This window comes from Homalodisca vitripennis, chromosome 7 (assembly GCF_021130785.1).
Source record: "Homalodisca vitripennis isolate AUS2020 chromosome 7, UT_GWSS_2.1, whole genome shotgun sequence".
NCBI lineage: Eukaryota > Metazoa > Arthropoda > Insecta > Hemiptera > Cicadellidae > Homalodisca > Homalodisca vitripennis.
The window spans coordinates 22,537,267-22,556,001 of NC_060213.1; the positions used below are offsets into that span (position 1 = coordinate 22,537,267).

At 37.1% G+C, this 18,735-nt stretch overlaps 1 protein-coding gene across 1 annotated transcript; it reads left to right on the plus strand.

Moving 5' to 3' along the window:
- Positions 1 to 701: 701 nt before the first annotated feature.
- Positions 702 to 11,747, plus strand: LOC124366643 (extensin-like). Its single transcript, XM_046823242.1, has 2 exons — positions 702 to 774; positions 10,882 to 11,747. Exons 1-2 carry the CDS (start codon positions 702 to 704, stop codon positions 11,745 to 11,747), a joined length of 939 nt encoding a protein of 312 aa, XP_046679198.1.
- Positions 11,748 to 18,735: the final 6,988 nt, after the last annotated feature.

The following is an 18,735-nucleotide window of genomic DNA, read 5'->3' on the forward strand; positions in this document are numbered from 1 at the left end:
TTTTGTGTCTTGCTAAGCCTAACATGAGGTAAATAAAGTAAATCTTTGTATCTGGTGTTGAAGTTATGAATGTCATTCCTAAACAAGGAAGAATCAATCCTCAACTTAACTCTAACTAGACAATAAAATATGTACAAATTAAAAAACTGTGGGTATTTGTTCACTTATAAACAATGGTCTACAGTGAGCTCTATAATTAGAGTAAGTAATTATTCTGATTGCTTTTTTCTGGAGTAAAAAATGTTTTTTTACTGGTACTACAACAACCCCAGAGCAGTATACCATAAGAGATTATACAATGAAAAAAGGAAAAATAGGCCATTCTCAAATAAATTTTTGGGATATACTTTTTCAAATTACGCAAAAGGTATATTACTCTAGAAAGCCTACTACACACACCCTGAATGTGAAGACCCCATGAGAGTGTTGAATCTATGTTGATTACTAATAGCTTGACATTATCGCTAAACCCTATATCTTATGAACCAAGTTCTAGAGAGCTAAGAGTGAAAAGAACAGATTAAGTTTTATCACCATTTAACAAAAGACCATTGCTATCAAACCACTTTTCACATTCCTTGAGACTGTTGTCAATTTGGTTAAAAAGAGTACTTACATTAGAATTACTACAAAACAATGTTGTATCGTCAGCATACATAATTGACTTACATATAGAAATGTTTGTTGGGAGGTCGTTTATCATGACTAGAAAGAGAAAAGGGCCAAGGACCGAGCCCTGTGGCACTCCACTCTCTACCCCTGCCACCTCAGAAAGTTTGTTTCCAAAGCTAACTTGCTGAGTGCGATTTTTAAGGTAGCTACGAAATAAGTTAAGCTCGGTACCATCAGCGCCATAATGTTCTAGCTTCATGAGAAGAATTTCTTATGCGTCTGTCCACTGAATTTAACAGTCATAAAAGGAAAATATTTTTCCATTTTTTCTATGAATAAGTAGAAAAATATATCGAACTTACTTATATTTTGCAGAAATTCTTCCTCCCAGTTTATGCTTTCAAGAGATTGTTAAAAAATTTCAAGATTATAGTTATTAAAATTCCTTAACAAACGCACATTCTGCGCACTGGTGCAGGAGTCAGGCAAGAGTACAGTAATCAAAAGAGCACTGTGATCTGATAGTGGTGGGTAAAGCACCACTGTTTTAATTGATAATTTTGGCAAATTTGAAAAAACATTGTCAATACATGCTGTACCTCTTGTAGGTTCGTGGTTAAGGCAGTAACAGTTGTGCGAACGAAGCATATCTAAAAACTGTAACGAAAAGTTTCGCGGTAACCTTATATAATGTTCAAGTCCCCCCAGACAATAATGGGTAGCAGTGTATAATTAGACAAAGTTCGTGGAACTTGATGCTTAGTGAACCCCGTAAATTGGTTAACGGGATAGAATATTCTATCTATATACGAAGTAGATAGTATTTAGGATTGAATCATGAGTTACATTACTGACCACTCCTCAATATTACTGGAACGTTTTATAATTGTTGTCTATCTTTTATGAGAGAAGTAAGATTATACTTTTAATATTTCTCTCAGCCCTGAGGCTAACCTTTACAAGGAAATTCCGATTTACCACAAAGCTTTGGTAGAGAATGCTGAGAATGCCATAACAGAACAGAGTATTGTTTTAGCTTTAAATACATTAGACACCGAAGATGATCTCTTTCATCACGTTTACATACTATAATACTGTCCTACAGCGAGTTAGTTACGGTGAAACAAACATTTTAGAGCCGATTAATGTTTAATAACGATGTGAATTGTCCGAAATCCTATTATCCTTTCAAATTATTTATCGCTAATAACAAAATGTAAACAAACCATTAATTTTGGCAGAGAAATGCGAGTAAGCTCATTACTTCTAGAATAAATATTTTAAAAGTACTAATTTATTCCATTTGTATGAATATATAAAGATATATGCATCTACTTATTTAATTTTATCGTACAGGGTGTTCACAAAAGGGTGTCACAAACTTCTGTGGCTGATACTACTCATCATTTTAAACAAATAATGCATGTAAATGTATGTCGAGAAACGTCTCGTTTAGCTTCTGGCCGCCATTTGGTATGTTTAATAAAAAAAATTATCTCTAAAACCAGTTAAGCTAAGGAAACGAAATTTAGGACGTAAGTTTAAATATATGAGATGAAAATTTAAACAAATGTGTTATTTTCTTTAATATTAACAAAACAGGCTTCTGCTGAAGACTGTTAAAGTCCAATAACAAAAAACTATTATAGTTATAAACAATTTACTGAGTACTAACTATTTAAAAAACTTCATTGCAATTCCAACGGTACTCTTAAACAAAATCCGTCAACACATAAGCGAGTACGACCACTTGATACGCTTGCACAAGCTGGGAACACCAAATATCAGTTGATAGCTATCAATTGTTAGTTGCTCCTAGCTTGTGCAAGTGGTCGTGCTCGCTTTTATACATTGACTGATCTTGTTATAAAAAAAACCGTTGAAATTGCTACAAATATTTAAAAATATATGGCAAGTCTGTTCCCTCGAGATATATAATAAATCTGGTTTGTAAATAACCACAGGATGTAAAAGAAAATATATATTTTCTAAAGGTCCTATAAGATGCAGGTAAAATATGAATTATTACAACCTGATTAACCCATTCAAAGCACTGTACTAAACATGGAGTGATCTCTGCGAATATTATGACTTTTAACTTGTGTTATTTCAAATATTTATGTTTTTATAGACATCTAATATAAATGGCATTTAATAAATATAAGAAGCGCAACAAATGAAATTAGTATTATTTCTTACCTTTAAGTGTTCGTCCTTTTGGACAAAGGTCAGATCTCATATATTAATGTATATATATATATATATATTATATATATATATTATATATATATATATATATACATCCTTATGGACATCGTTCTTAGGAAGGTTCGTTGGAGCGTGTAAAATATACTGCTGAAGCAATATATATGATAATGAGCTATTTCTGTACTAAAATGTTTTGGTTATAATTTAAACAAGATTCGTCATAACACAGAGTGCATAGACACAGCCAGCAGGAGTAGAATCCACAACACGCTTGTATCGCTATTCAGCTCAGTGTGAAATTTGTGAATAGTGGCCAAAACTCACGGTTAATGTTCTGTTATATTTATTTGTTAAGTTTGTTGGAAATGTATTACTGAGGTTTAATTTAGTACATTACTCGATAGTTTTAAACCTTATTTTTTACTTATTCTTTTTAGAAACTTAAAATATTTGGTTAAAATGCAGATTCTCAATTATGCTTTTTGATACACGGCTAATCTACTACTTAACGAGAAAACTGTATACTGTTAGGCGTCTAATAACTAAAAAATTAGTAAACATTCAGACACGGTTTTGAAGTCACGGGAAGTCATCAATTTTAGTTAATGATAGAATAGTTATTGGTCATCGATTAGTAAAGTTATTGAACGTCTTCTCTTAAAGGAAAAATACCATAACAAAATATATATATATATATATATATATATATATATATATATATATATATATATTTATATTTTACTTGTTTATTTAGTCTAAGGCTTTTTTGGTGTTACAGATAAATTTCAATCCTTATCTAAGCCTGAAAAAACATAAAAAATATATTATAAGAAGCACATATTTATGTTAAAATATATACTTTAAAAATGGTGGAGTTAAGGTGGGTATATAAACTATACCAAAATAATATATTTATTACTTAACAATGATTGGCCAGTGCAGATATCTGAAAAAAGTGCGGTGGGTTCGATAGAGCCGAATCCAAAGTTTACAAACCTTGTATAATACATTCAAGGACTAAATATGGCTTTCAATATTTTAATACCATACCAAATATTAATTTCTTACAACATCGATAAATTGTTGAGTTTGGCGAAGAAAGCAATTGGACAGAGACCACAAGTATGATTCACGCAAAACAATGTAAGAAATTAATTACATTTCTCTTTCTCCAATAATTTGGTTTTGTAACGTTTTCTTTTTATTTAGAAGTTTATTGCCTGCTTGTATGCCATATTGACTTTTTTGATATTTTTTATAATAAATAATAATTTTTTTATTTTATAACGTATTTATCATATAGCTAATCTAGTTGCATCACTAATATTTGAATGGAGGTATTAGTTGCAGAAGACCATTTTCTGAGTTTTATATATTTAAAGATATTTAATGTAATAAAAATATTTAAAAAAATATGAATGTGGAAATTTTTATAATTGACAGAAAATTCAAAAGGTAAAAACTCTAACGGTCACTCTTACGGCGATGCTATTAAAAGTGTGAATGTTGTTATGTAAAATAATAAATTGTGGCTTTTGAAATCGAACTAAATTATAGAAATCATTCATTGTACTTGTGGAATAACTTCTTAAATATGATTTTATATGTTCTCACTGACATGATATGTTCCTACTGCTTACCCAAAATCTGCATATCAGTGTGGTATTTTGGCGCACGAAGAATCTTGTTAAAAAAAACTTTGCTCCTTTAAACATTTTCGTTAACAATTTTTAAGTATTTCAATGTTCTGATGTTTGCAACGTGTATTGATTATATCAGTAACAAAAATGGTACATGACTAGATTAAACGTTTTTTGCAAAAAAGATCCGCATCCACTTAACAATTTTTATTGCCCTTCCCTGGAATCGAACACTAGACCTCAGTTATAGATTTGCAGCCTTACCCATACGCTACGGTGAACGGTTTAATCAGTGGTGAGGAATATAACTTATAGAGATTGGAGATTTGACAGGTTTTAAGGCGATGTGCCTTGCAAAGGCGAACAGGATAATAGTCCCTATAGAACAACCCTTATTATCCATTTCCCTCCTGAAATATCTTTCTATAGAATGATACAATAGAGCAGTGAAGGCCTTGAGCCGAATGGTAGAGGTAATAAGATACCTCTGGTGGGAAATGGATGAATGATGGTTTCTGATACTGCAGGATGACTACAAACATAATGTACATAAATATAATATAGTAAGCAGTAGTTTCGGGTGAAAAGAACTAATTATTATTTAAATAACTGGTTGTTACTTTAAGGATAGTCTTAGACAGCTGAGTTAAGGCTAATGGAAATGTGATAAGAGATTTTAGTGTTATTCCACTAACTAGGTGAGTTACAGCACAGGAATCGAGGAGCAAGACTGGACAGATAGAGAGTTTAACAACAGATTTTTAGAGATTAGGCTACAGGAGTACAAGTTATCCAGGGTTCCCTGTAAAACAGTACAGTCGGTCCCCGTAATATTTACGTGATTGAGATACACCACGCGCAAACACAAAGACAGACATGAGGTTGTTGTATAGTAATATACATTTATAGATTAGGCTACAGGCGTACAAGTTATCCAGGGTTCCCTGTAAAACAGTACAGTCGGTCCCCGTAATATTTACGCGATTGAGATACACCACGCGCAAACACAAAGCAGACATGAGGTTGTTGTATAGTAATATACATTTATAGATTAGGCTACAGGCGTACAAGTTATCCAGGGTTCCCTGTAAAACAGTACAGTCGGTCCCGTAATATTTACGCGATTGAGATACACCACGCGCAAACACAAAGCAGACATGAGGTTGTTGTATAGTAATATACATTTATAGATTAGGCTACAGGCGTACAAGTTATCCAGGGTTCCCTGTAAAAACAGTACAGTCAGTCCCGTAATATTTACGCGATTGAGATACACCACGCGCAAACACAAAGCAGACATGAGGTTGTTGTATAGTAATATACATTTATAGATTAGGCTACAGGCGTACAAGTTATCCAGGGTTCCCTGTAAAACAGTACAGTCGGTCCCGTAATATTTACGCGATTGAGATACACCACGCGCAAACACAAAGCAGACATGAGGTTGTTGTATAGTAATATACATTTATAGATTAGGCTACAGGCGTACAAGTTATCCAGGGTTCCCTGTAAAACAGTACAGTCGGTCCCGTAATATTTACGCGATTGAGATACACCACGCGCAAACACAAAGCAGACATGAGGTTGTTGTATAGTAATATACATTTATAGATTATAGGCTACAGGCGTACAAAGTTATCCAGGGTTCCCCTGTAAAACAGTACAGTCGGTCCCGTAATATTTACGCGATTGAGATACACCACGCGCAAACACAAAGCAGACATGAGGTTGTTGTATAGTAATATACATTTATAGATTAGGCTACAGGCGTACAAGTTATCCAGGGTTCCCTGTAAAACAGTACAGTCGGTCCCGTAATATTTACGCGATTGACATACACCACGCGCAAACACAAAGCAGACATGAGGTTGTTGTATAGTAATATACATTTATAGATTAGGCTACAGGCGTACAAGTTATCCAGGGTTCCCTGTAAAACAGTACAGTCGGTCCCGTAATATTTACGCGATTGACATACACCACGCGCAAACACAAAGCAGACATGAGGTTGTTGTATAGTAATATACATTTTTAGATTAGGCTACAGGCGTACAAGTTATCCAGGGTTCCCTGTAAAACAGTACAGTCGGTCCCGTAATATTTACGCGATTGAGATACACCACGCGCAAACACAAAGCAGACATGAGGTTGTTGTATAGTAATATACATTTATAGATTAGGCTACAGGCGTACAAGTTATCCAGGGTTCCCTGTAAAACAGTACAGTCGGTCCCGTAATATTTACGCGATTGAGATACACCACGCGCAAACACAAAGCAGACATGAGGTTGTTGTATAGTAATATACATTTATAGATTAGGCTACAGGCGTACAAGTTATCCAGGGTTCCCTGTAAAACAGTACAGTCGGTCCCGTAATATTTACGCGATTGAGATACACCACGCGCAAACACAAAGCAGACATGAGGTTGTTGTATAGTAATATACATTTATAGATTAGGCTACAGGCGTACAAGTTATCCAGGGTTCCCTGTAAAACAGTACAGTCGGTCCCGTAATATTTACGCGATTGAGATACACCACGCGCAAACACAAAGCAGACATGAGGTTGTTGTATAGTAATATACATTTATAGATTAGGCTACAGGCGTACAAGTTATCCAGGGTTCCCTGTAAAAACAGTACAGTCGGTCCCGTAATATTTACGCGATTGAGATACACCACGCGCAAACACAAAGCAGACATGAGGTTGTTGTATAGTAATATACATTTATAGATTAGGCTACAGGCGTACAAGTTATCCAGGGTTCCCTGTAAAACAGTACAGTCGGTCCCGTAATATTTACGCGATTGAGATACACCACGCGCGCAAACACAAAGCAGACATGAGGTTGTTGTATAGTAATATACATTTATAGATTAGGCTACAGGCGTACAAGTTATCCAGGGTTCCCTGTAAAACAGTACAGTCGGTCCCGTAATATTTACGCGATTGAGATACACCACGCGCAAACACAAAGCAGACATGAGGTTGTTGTATAGTAATATACATTTTTAGATTAGGCTACAGGCGTACAAGTTATCCAGGGTTCCTGTAAAACAGTACAGTCGGTCCCGTAATATTTACGCGATTGAGATCACACTACAGGCGTACAAGTTATCCAGGGTTCCTGTACAGTCGCGATTGAGATACACCACGCGCAAACACAAAGCAGACATGAGGTTGTTGTATAGTAATATACATTTATAGATTAGGCTACAGGCGTACAAGTTATCCAGGGTTCCCTGTAAAACAGTACAGTCGGTCCCGTAATATTTACGCGATTGAGATACACCACGCGCAAACACAAAGCAGACATGAGGTTGTTGTATAGTAATATACATTTATAGATTAGGCTACAGGCGTACAAGTTATCCAGGGTTCCCTGTAAAACAGTACAGTCGGTCCCCGTAATATTTACGCGATTGAGATACACCACGCGCAAACACAAAGCAGACATGAGGTTGTTGTATAGTAATATACATTTATAGATTAGGCTACAGGCGTACAAGTTATCCAGGGTTCCCTGTAAAACAGTACAGTCGGTCCCGTAATATTTACGCGATTGAGATACACCACGCGCAAACACAAAGCAGACATGAGGTTGTTGTATAGTAATATACATTTATAGATTAGGCTACAGGCGTACAAGTTATCCAGGGTTCCCTGTAAAACAGTACAGTCGGTCCCGTAATATTTACGCGATTGAGATACACCACGCGCAAACACAAAGCAGACATGAGGTTGTTGTATAGTAATATACATTTATAGATTAGGCTACAGGCGTACAAGTTATCCAGGGTTCCCTGTAAAACAGTACAGTCGGTCCCGTAATATTTACGCGATTGAGATACACCACGCGCAAACACAAAGCAGACATGAGGTTGTTGTATAGTAATATACATTTATAGATTAGGCTACAGGCGTACAAGTTATCCAGGGTTCCCTGTAAAACAGTACAGTCGGTCCCCGTAATATTTACGCGATTGACATACACCACGCGCAAACACAAAGCAGACATGAGGTTGTTGTATAGTAATATACATTTATAGATTAGGCTACAGGCGTACAAGTTATCCAGGGTTCCCTGTAAAACAGTACAGTCGGTCCCGTAATATTTACGCGATTGAGATACACCACGCGCAAACACAAAGCAGACATGAGGTTGTTGTATAGTAATATACATTTATAGATTAGGCTACAGGCGTACAAGTTATCCAGGGTTCCCTGTAAAACAGTACAGTCGGTCCCGTAATATTTACGCGATTGAGATACACCACGCGCAAACACAAAGCAGACATGAGGTTGTTGTATAGTAATATACATTTATAGATTAGGCTACAGGCGTACAAGTTATCCAGGGTTCCCTGTAAAACAGTACAGTCGGTCCCGTAATATTTACGCGATTGAGATACACCACGCGCAAACACAAAGCAGACATGAGGTTGTTGTATAGTAATATACATTTATAGATTAGGCTACAGGCGTACAAGTTATCCAGGGTTCCCTGTAAAACAGTACAGTCGGTCCCGTAATATTTACGCGATTGAGATACACCACGCGCAAACACAAAGCAGACATGAGGTTGTTGTATAGTAATATACATTTATAGATTAGGCTACAGGCGTACAAGTTATCCAGGGTTCCCTGTAAAACAGTACAGTCGGTCCCGTAATATTTACGCGATTGAGATACACCACGCGCAAACACAAAGCAGACATGAGGTTGTTGTATAGTAATATACATTTATAGATTAGGCTACAGGCGTACAAGTTATCCAGGGTTCCCTGTAAAACAGTACAGTCCTCCCGTAATATTTACGCGATTGAGATACACACCACGCGCAAACACAAAGCAGACATGAGGTTGTTGTATAGTAATATACATTTATAGATTAGGCTACAGGCGTACAAGTTATCCAGGGTTCCCTGTAAAACAGTACAGTCGGTCCCGTAATATTTACGCGATTGAGATACACCACGCGCAAACACAAAGACAGACATGAGGTTGTTGTATAGTAATATATATATTTAGAATATATAATAAAATAGAAATGTAAAAATTCGGTTCTTCCTCAAAATATCATCGCAAAATTTACACGTAAGAAAAACAATTACGTAGTAAAGGAGATTTTACAATTTTAATACAATTTATAAATGGGGGAAAAGTTTAAAAACAAATAAAAAAAACATATCTAACAAAGAATTGGAATTTCTTGAAATAATAATTCAGTAATATTGACATTTATTAGTATTATTAGTATGTATTTACAGTTTTTTTTTTTTTTTTTTTTTTTTTTTTTTTTTTTTTTTTTTTTTTTTTTTTTTTACGTAGGGGGAATGCATTTGCGCGCACGGAGTGTGGGACTCCCTTGCGGACTACCCACTAAACCCCCTACGGGCCACGGAGAGCCCAGGCCGGAACCCTTTCGGATGACATCTTGCCTGGTCCGTGTGTCTTATGTCTCAACCAGGACAAAACTACTTGTTTCGGAAGCTAGGGGTCAGCCAGGCATCCGTCGTCGTCACGCTTCTGATGAAGGATCGCATGTATTTACAGTAATTTCCTTTGCTATTACGTAACTATTTTATTGTTACAAAAGCCTTTTTATACTAGATATTTAAGTTTTGAAGAAACTGGTGTATTTAATTAGGTTATATTATATAGGTATGATAGCAAAGTATCCTATAATTTAAAACTACATTTGCTTCTCTCCCAGCTGAGCTCCACACATTGTTGGATGTAAAAAGGATTATTTTATTGCAAGACGGTTTCTGATTTTCCACCGGATTAGTATTTGACTATGATACTTTGACTTAAATTAAGATTATTAAATTAATTCTAAAGCATTTCGGCTTATCTTATTTAAATGTCAGCTTTGACATGAATGTAATTATAACGACTTACATTTATAAAATACTTTTCATTACTTCAATACTTATTATACCTTACACATAATGATCTACACTGTTATAACCTTGAGTTATTATTTTTTCAACTATCCACATCGTTATATACGAGTACTTTAACTAGAAGAGTTTCTTATACACAAGTGTTTATGCTGAGGTTAATTTTAGAACCAAAACTATAAATGCTAAAAAAGGCCTTACTAAACAAATAAAAATAAATAAAATCGTTTAATTGCAGTTGAAAATATACATAGTATATCAAACGTCAAATTTTCATGTCTAATTTCTTTTCATTCATCCCACATCAAGGCCACATTTACACTTACAACATTCTAACATTCACTCCCCATTCATTCCATGCCAATTACGCCCACTTTCGGCGCTGGAGTCAGTTTCCTCATCGCGTGGTCTCCCAGTTGAATGACAGAAACTCGTCAACACTGTAGAAAGCGTTTGACGCCAGGCAGAGTTTGATAAGAGTTTTTAACACCTTGGGCGTTGAGGCATTCCAGTTCACAGCCACCTCAACCAGGTTCCTCACTCTAGTTCACAGCCACCTCAACCCGCTTCCTCACTCAAGTTCACAGTCACCTCAACCCGCTTCCTCACTCCAGTTCACAGCCGCCTCAACCCGCTTCCTTACTCCAGTTCACAGTTATCTCAATCCACTGCCTCACTCCACTTCACAGCCACCTCAACCCGCTTCCTCACTCCAGTTCACAGCCACCCCAACCCGCTCCTCACTCCAGTTAACAGCTGCCTCAATCCTCTACCTCACTCCAGTTCACAGCCGCCTCAACCCGCTTCTTTACTCCAGTTAACAGCTACCTCAATCCACTGCCTCACTCCACTTCACAGCCACCTCAACCCGCTTCCTCACTCCAGTTCACAGTCACCTCAACCCGCTTCCTCACTCCAGTTCACAGCCGCCTCAACCCGCTTCCTTACTCCAGTTCACAGTTACCTCAATCCACTGCCTCACTCCACTTCACAGCCACCTCAACCCGCTTCTTTACTCCAGTTCACAGCTACCACAACCCGCTTCCTTACTCCAGTTCACAGTTACCTCAATCCACTGCCTCACTCCACTTCACAGCCACCTCAACCCGCTTCCTCACTCCAGTTCATAGCCGCATCAACTCGCTTCCTTACTCCAGTTCACAGCTACCTCAATCCCCTACCTCACTCCAGTTCACAGACGCCTCAACCTGCTGCCCCACCTCCTGCTTTTAAACAGGTCACAGGCACCTCAACCCACTGTCTCTCATCAAGTAACAGCCACCTCAACCCTCTCTTTCACATCGCCACAGCCGCCTGGACCCCCTGGCTCACTCCAAGTAATAGCGGATTGGGATCCTCTCGGCTCTCAAATTCATGATCCTGCGAGCCAGCCAATCAAAGATCTTGCCCATATCTTCAATCTTACACAGGTCAACGGTGTTAACAACGACCGTGGAATATTACTGGATCTAGTTTTCTCTTCCAGGATAGACATCAGTGTCCGAAGGTCTCTTGATCGCCTTGTTCAGGTGGAATCACATCATCCAGCTCTCGATATTACCGTTCCATGTTTCAGACCAGTCACTGATAATAACAGGACCCATATCTACGACTTTAGGAGGAGTGATCTGTTTGAGATATTTAGAGTGATTCAGGGTTGGCCGTATCCGGAACTGAGCAACGTGATGGGGGATAGTGTGGAGACAGCATTCATTGATTTTTGTGGTTCTCTCAGTGGGGTGATCAGGGACTTGACCCCCACGAAAGTACTTGGAAAACGCAACTTCCCTTGTTGGTTTTCATTAGAGCTGAAGGCACTAGTCATTTTGAAAAAGAAGCTGCACGTCAAGTTCAAAAAGTCATTAAAAGACTCTGACTACTTGGAATTTCGTAGTGTTCGTGCAAGGTGTAGGACTCTATCCGCCTCCTGTTACAGGGACTATATACTTCGTATTGAAAACTCCATACCAAGCAATGTGAAGGTCTTCTGGGGACACATCAGGAATATGAAACGCAAGTCTTCAGCACTTTCCAACCTGTACCTTGACAACGTGACAGCGGACATCCCTAAAGGCATATGTGACTTGTTTGCTTCTTATTTCTCTTCTGTATAAAGGCTCCCACAAACACTTCCAGTTCCTTTGGAGCTGGAAACCTCATTCCATCTGTCAGGTTTTCACATCTCATGTGAAGAAGTGGAGGAGACATTAGCTGGGCTGGATGAAAGGAAGGGCGCGGGGCCAGATGGGATTCCCCCAGTAGTATTGAAGTTTTGTAGTGGTATCTTGGCTCCACATGTCACCCAATATTTCAATGCTCTTCTAACTCTGGGCATTTTCCCTAAGAACCTGAAGTCGAGCTTTATTGCACCTATCCTGAAAAGTGGTGATCCAGTAAATGCCAAGAACTACAGACCTGTTGCAATTCAGCCTGCCCTAGCCAAAGTTTTTGAGTCCTTGGTCTTACGTAGACTTTCATTTGAAGCCAAGAACATCATCTCTCCAGCTCAACACGGTTTTATGAAGGGAAGGTCGGCAACAACCAATCTCGTGACTTTGCAGAATGACATTACATCCTCCTTCAGATTGGGCCACCAGGTCGATTGCGTTTATCTTGATTTGTCAAAGGCTTTCGACAGGATAAGCCACATTCATCTCCTAGCAAAACTTAGGACTTGGGGAGTGACTGGATCTCTCTTGATGTGGTTCGAGAGTTACCTGGCGAATCGTCTCCTCGTCGTGCGTCATGCCGGTGAGACATCTTTTGCATTTGAGGCGGTGTCTGGGGTGCCTCAGGGTTCTCTGCTGGGACCTGCCCTTTTTTCTATCTTCATTAATGACCTTCAGAATGTCGTCACATCGTCTAGCCTGTTAATGTTCGCGGATGACGCCAAGGTATATAGGGAGATATCCACACTTCAAGACTGCGCCTCTCTGCAATCTGACTTGGAAAGTGTCGTCTCCTGGTGTGTGCGGGATGGCATGGATATAAATTTCGCAAAGTGCTCTGTGGTCTCATTCCATCGCTCAGCTAGGGTCATAGTCTTCAACTACGAGATGGAGGGAACCATACTGAATCGCTCAAGTACAGTTAAGGATTTGGGAGTTATCTTGTCCTCGTCACTGAGCCCTGAACAGCATCTGTCTGCAATTAATAGGAAAGCCACTATTGCCCTCGGTCTTATATTTAGGACTTCTCGAGATGGGTTTTCACCATGGACACTTCGGGCCCTGTACGTCCAGTTGGTTCGACCAATATTGGAATACTGTTCGCCTGTATGGTCTCCCTACCTGTTGGGTCAGGTTGAACTCGTTGAAAGAATTCAGATAAGATTCATCAGGCTGATTGGGTTGAGACTTGGATTTGCCTACGACGGGGTTCCTGTTGAAGATCTGCAACGCCACTTTGGGCTCCTACCCTTGAGCACCAGACGCCAAATTGCTGACCTGATGTTCTTGAAGAAGATTTTGTCGTCGTCTTGTGATTCCCCGAGACTTTTAGAGAGGATCAATCTTCGTTGTCCTCGACCATCTTCAAGATCTGTGCAGCTTTTCGAGAGGGAATTCCTCGCTACGAACTATGCGTACAACAGTACAATACCGAGAATTCACAGGTTGGGAAATGGTCTTCCTGCGCATATTGATTTGTTCAGCATGTCCGACACATTATTCAAGAGGGAGGTCACTAAATATCTCTCTGGCCACACGTGAAACTCTGACACTGAACGTTATATTTTGCTTGCTGTTTTTTTGTTTTTGTTTTTTTTGTTAACACTTTTGTTTATATTTAATGGCATCAAACCCTGCATGTATTGTCGCATATTGTATATTTCACTAAATAGAGATGGTTTCTTGTGAATGTTATATATTGCTTGCTATTTTCTTAACACTTTTGTTCATATATTATTATAATAGCATCAAAATTTGCATGTATTGTAGCATGTTTTATATTTTGCTAAATGGAAATGGTTTCTTGTGATTTTTTTATATATATCAATGAACATAGGCTACGCTAATCTTTATTTTTTCTTTCGTATTGTATTTGTTCATATGCATATGTATGTCTCAGTAGTATATAAGTAACTCTATATTTTATACGCTACCGGTACTTTAATTAAGTCTTTTTTACGGTTCCACCTTCATGTTGCACTTGTTTATGAACTATATTGCTGTTGTAATTTTTCTTTTTATTCACGATGTTGATGTTATTTGGCACTTGTTTTGCTTATTTTTTTTGCTTCTGTTTGCTTTAGCATGTATGCATGTAAACTATTTATGTAAGTTGTTTATATCAAGCCTCTTGTATTTTCACAATACCTATAACAAATGTGAAATGGTGTATACCGTATGTAAATAAATAAATAAATAGCCACCTTACGTGTGGACTCCATAATCTAGGAGGCAAGTTTGTACCAGTGTCTGATTTCAGTTGCTACTATGAGAGCAAATGAAATGAAGTTAAACCCAACATTTACATTGAATCAACCTTTCTTACTATAGCTACGAATACGTGTAGCTATATAAGAGATTAAAAGTTCAATATCGTGTTTGTTTAGTTGAGAATCGATATGTGCATTATATTACCCACATCATGAAATATCAGGTTCATATTAGAATTACACTTGACTGTTTAGTAGTCAATTTCATCAGCACACAAACTGGTGTTCTTGGAATCGATATAGAAATGTCCTCTTTTAATGAAATAGATTGCTAAAGCCTAAATGGAGGGTATCAACAGTTAGAAAATAAAAGATGATAATTTTGTTCCAAGACATTATTTTTCTTAGCTATAAATACTCCAAACTAAGCTTTGATCACGTAAATAGTTGATAAATCCGGGTCTGCTAACCGTATGCAGCCATTTTGACGACTCCAGTTTATCTGATTACGGTAATATAGTAAAAATATAATCTGGGGAAAAGAGTATCTTTCTATATTTTTATCCCTTTAGATAATCTCCCATTCCGACCTCCACCAAAACTGATAAATATAACGATCGAAGTATTTCTCAGCAAAATTCCCTCTAACGAATTAATGATAAAGCAGGACGTGTGATTGTACAGTGATGAATGGCTTTCGACTCCTATACAGTACTATAAGTATGTAAATTTGTAGCCTACGACGCGGCGTGGTTAAATCACTGGAGATGAGACCAATAGTACCAATAGCGTTTGGAACCCAACGCGCTATTGTATATCCAAACCGAACTATAGTGAAGACATGTTGGTAGGATAAACATATTGCCAACCTTTAGCCATTAGCCTGGTCTATGCACGTTTGGTTACATATCATGCGGGCTCGCAGTGACATGACACATTCATAGTGTTTAGGTCTTATGACAGAACCCGTCGAGCCATTTTATATATCCACTTGAAGAGAAAACCATTATGAACGACATTATACAGCTCATATCATCTCCAATGAAGTGATGAACTTGGACAACAGTTGAAGGTTAAAATGTGCAAAGTTGTTGGCAATGTTTAGCAGAATAAATGAACGTTTATACTTATAGCCATGTACAAAGTGTATAAGCACCCTTATATCCTAAGTGCACCTCCGGTGACACAGTAACTTATGGCATTAATGGCGGGGTGAGGATCTCAGTTAGAAGTCTTGTCATCTCCATTAATATATTGATCTCTTATATTTATTTCCTGGTTAAACCAGACGGTAACTGCTGGTGATTGATAGAATGTAACACTTCCGTAGAAGTGGGTAATACAACGAGGAATTTAAATTAGAAAAGCATATTATTTGAAAATCCTGGAATATGAAACACATGACACAGTTTGAATTGACATTTGTAAAAAAACCCGTCGTAACGCAGTGAAAGTCAAAGACACACAACGAGCTTCATGCATTTTTCATTACGTTACTTCTGTTCTCGGGTTTTGCTTTTTAGAATTGCTGACTTGTTAATCCTCATTGCTTGACAATTATACAATTATAATTATTCAACAATTATACAATTCACAATTATAATTATTTAAGGGATTACTAAGGATAAAACAGTCATTTTAAAGCGAATATCTTCCCAGAGTGGTATTGGCAGTTTTATTGAATGTATAATGTTATAAGCCACGATAGAAGGAGTTTCTTTTATTGTCTGAGCGTCAGCGAACACTTATCACTCTAGGGGCTAGAACACTTTTAATTTTTTTATGACTGTCTGTTCTTACGATACTTAAAAAACAAAACTTTGCATGAAGCTTAATTTCTATATAAACAACACTGAGTTCGTTGATCGTACATGTAACTCCAAGCGACTTGGCTGAGCGTTACCGGATATTGATACATTGGTCTTGTGGGTAACCATGAAAGCAACGATAAATAGCACAGTAATTTTTTAAAGAATTGAGTATGGTCATATAAAATATCTAACATTTGACATTTGCATGTATATAATAATGAGAAAGGAACCATATAATGGATAGCAAATGTTAACAGTCGGGTACAAGATTTTATAACAACGCACTGTTGCGTTGTAGTGCACCCCCTACCTCACCCGAACTTTTATTATGCAAAACACTACTGTGAAATCCAAGTGAATAACAAAATGTGAATGTATCAAGTGGGGAGATATTCGCGCTAAAGAAATATTTCATCAGTAGAATTTACAAAACAAATTTATCATGTACTAGCTGTTACCCGCGGCTTCGCACGCAATCTTTAGAACCGAAGTCCTTATATTACTTAATTAGAGAATTATGATTTAACATGATGGGAGTCCTATAAAAATTTTAAAACATAAGTAGACATACATCAAGTAGATATTATTTAAGTTCATGGTAAATAGTATCAGAGTTTAACTTAATTATTATATCATGTTTGGCACGTGTAGGAGCATTTCTGGTTCTAATTAATTATATACATAACGTCACAGCCGAATCTGCCTTGTCATCCCTATCAAGAAAACACAAATCTCGGATCACACAGTTCTTGAATACTTACTTCGGTAAAAAAGCGTATATTTCCAGTCCTTGTCATTTATTTCAGGTCTAAGATATTTCCAGTACCATAGTATAGTTTGCCTTGTTGTTCTGACGAAGAAAAGATATATATACTTACGTAGGGACCGAGATGCCTACTTCGGTTAAAAAGTGCCTACGTAAGACCGTTTAAATTCACTTACCTACTATGTCACAGTTTAGCTTGCCATATTTCCTCGATCAAAATACTACATACTTTCGATTATCTAGTTTTCGGAAATCTATTTTGGTCAAAATTGTGTTGACTTAATTGAGTTTGCCTTGTCCTGATGAAGAAAACACACACACATAAGTAGGACTGAGAAGCCTATTACGGCCTAGGGGGAAGTCCTACTACATCCTATGTACTTCCGGTATAAGGGGTAAATACTTATTAAGGTTACGCAATATTCCAAAATAATCGTTATTAAAGTTTTGAGTTACACTTTTTTTGGACTCTAGCCAGGGAAAGAAAGAATCGTTGAGACATGTTTTTCTGTTTTTACCAAAAGCCACTGTTAAAATGCCGTATCACAATGTCAAGGAAGCCTACCAGTTTAAAGTACATTATGTGAAAACATTCATAACTTTGTTCATTAAGGTTGTTTACATTACAGTGTGTAAATTATATTTCAAATGCATTACATGATTTAAATTCTGTACTGGCGCAATCTGGAGTAAAATTTATATATTATTTTTCATTCACTATTGATCAAGCACTGAATCAATTTTAAATGTAAACAGATGTTTCAGCCAATTTCTCACACTATAGCTGAAGGTGTTAACAGCTGTTTAGTGCCAGTTTAACTTGGATTATGGAACGTAAAAACTACATTTTTCTGAATTTCAAAATATTCAAGTTAACTTTTTTTATATTTTGCTTCATAAAAACCTTCCATGGATTTCAATGAACATTTTACAAAAGGAATTAACCGAAGTGATCCAGTCGTTCTCAAGATTTGCGCTTAGCCGATTTTGCGATTAATTTTTATTTATAAGATAACACTGAACTATTATCAGTTATAAAAAAATCCTACATCTACAATAACTTTGATATGGTTTGATAATAATTTCAGCAGTCGTTATATACGTTCTCTTATTTACACAGTAACATTGCTGCTTCATATTGGCTAATGTGTATGTAGAGAGACAATGGAAATTATGTAAAGATGTCTCTCTGAGGAGGAAAGTAAACCTTTACTGCTTTTTTAGAGAGAGTGAATAGAGCTTTACGTATCAGATGAGAAAAGGAAGAATAATACACTCAGTAAAAAAATAAAGTGTTGGGTCCAGAAATATACTCTTTTAGAAGTTGTATGTGATGAAAACTCCAGATTAGAAACGGTCACACAATCACTACGAAAATAGATAGATAGACACACACACACACACACACACA

What these genes read in the sequence shown, in the direction of transcription:
- LOC124366643 (XM_046823242.1), top strand. Translation starts at nt 702, where the DNA reads ATGACTAGAAAGAGAAAAGGGCCAAGGACCGAGCCCTGTGGCACTCCA. An exon ending in TACCCCTGCCACCTCAGAAA is followed by an intron (nt 775 to 10,881) that starts GTTTGTTTCCAA and finishes GAGGCATTCCAG; the next exon opens with TTCACAGCCACCTCAACCAG.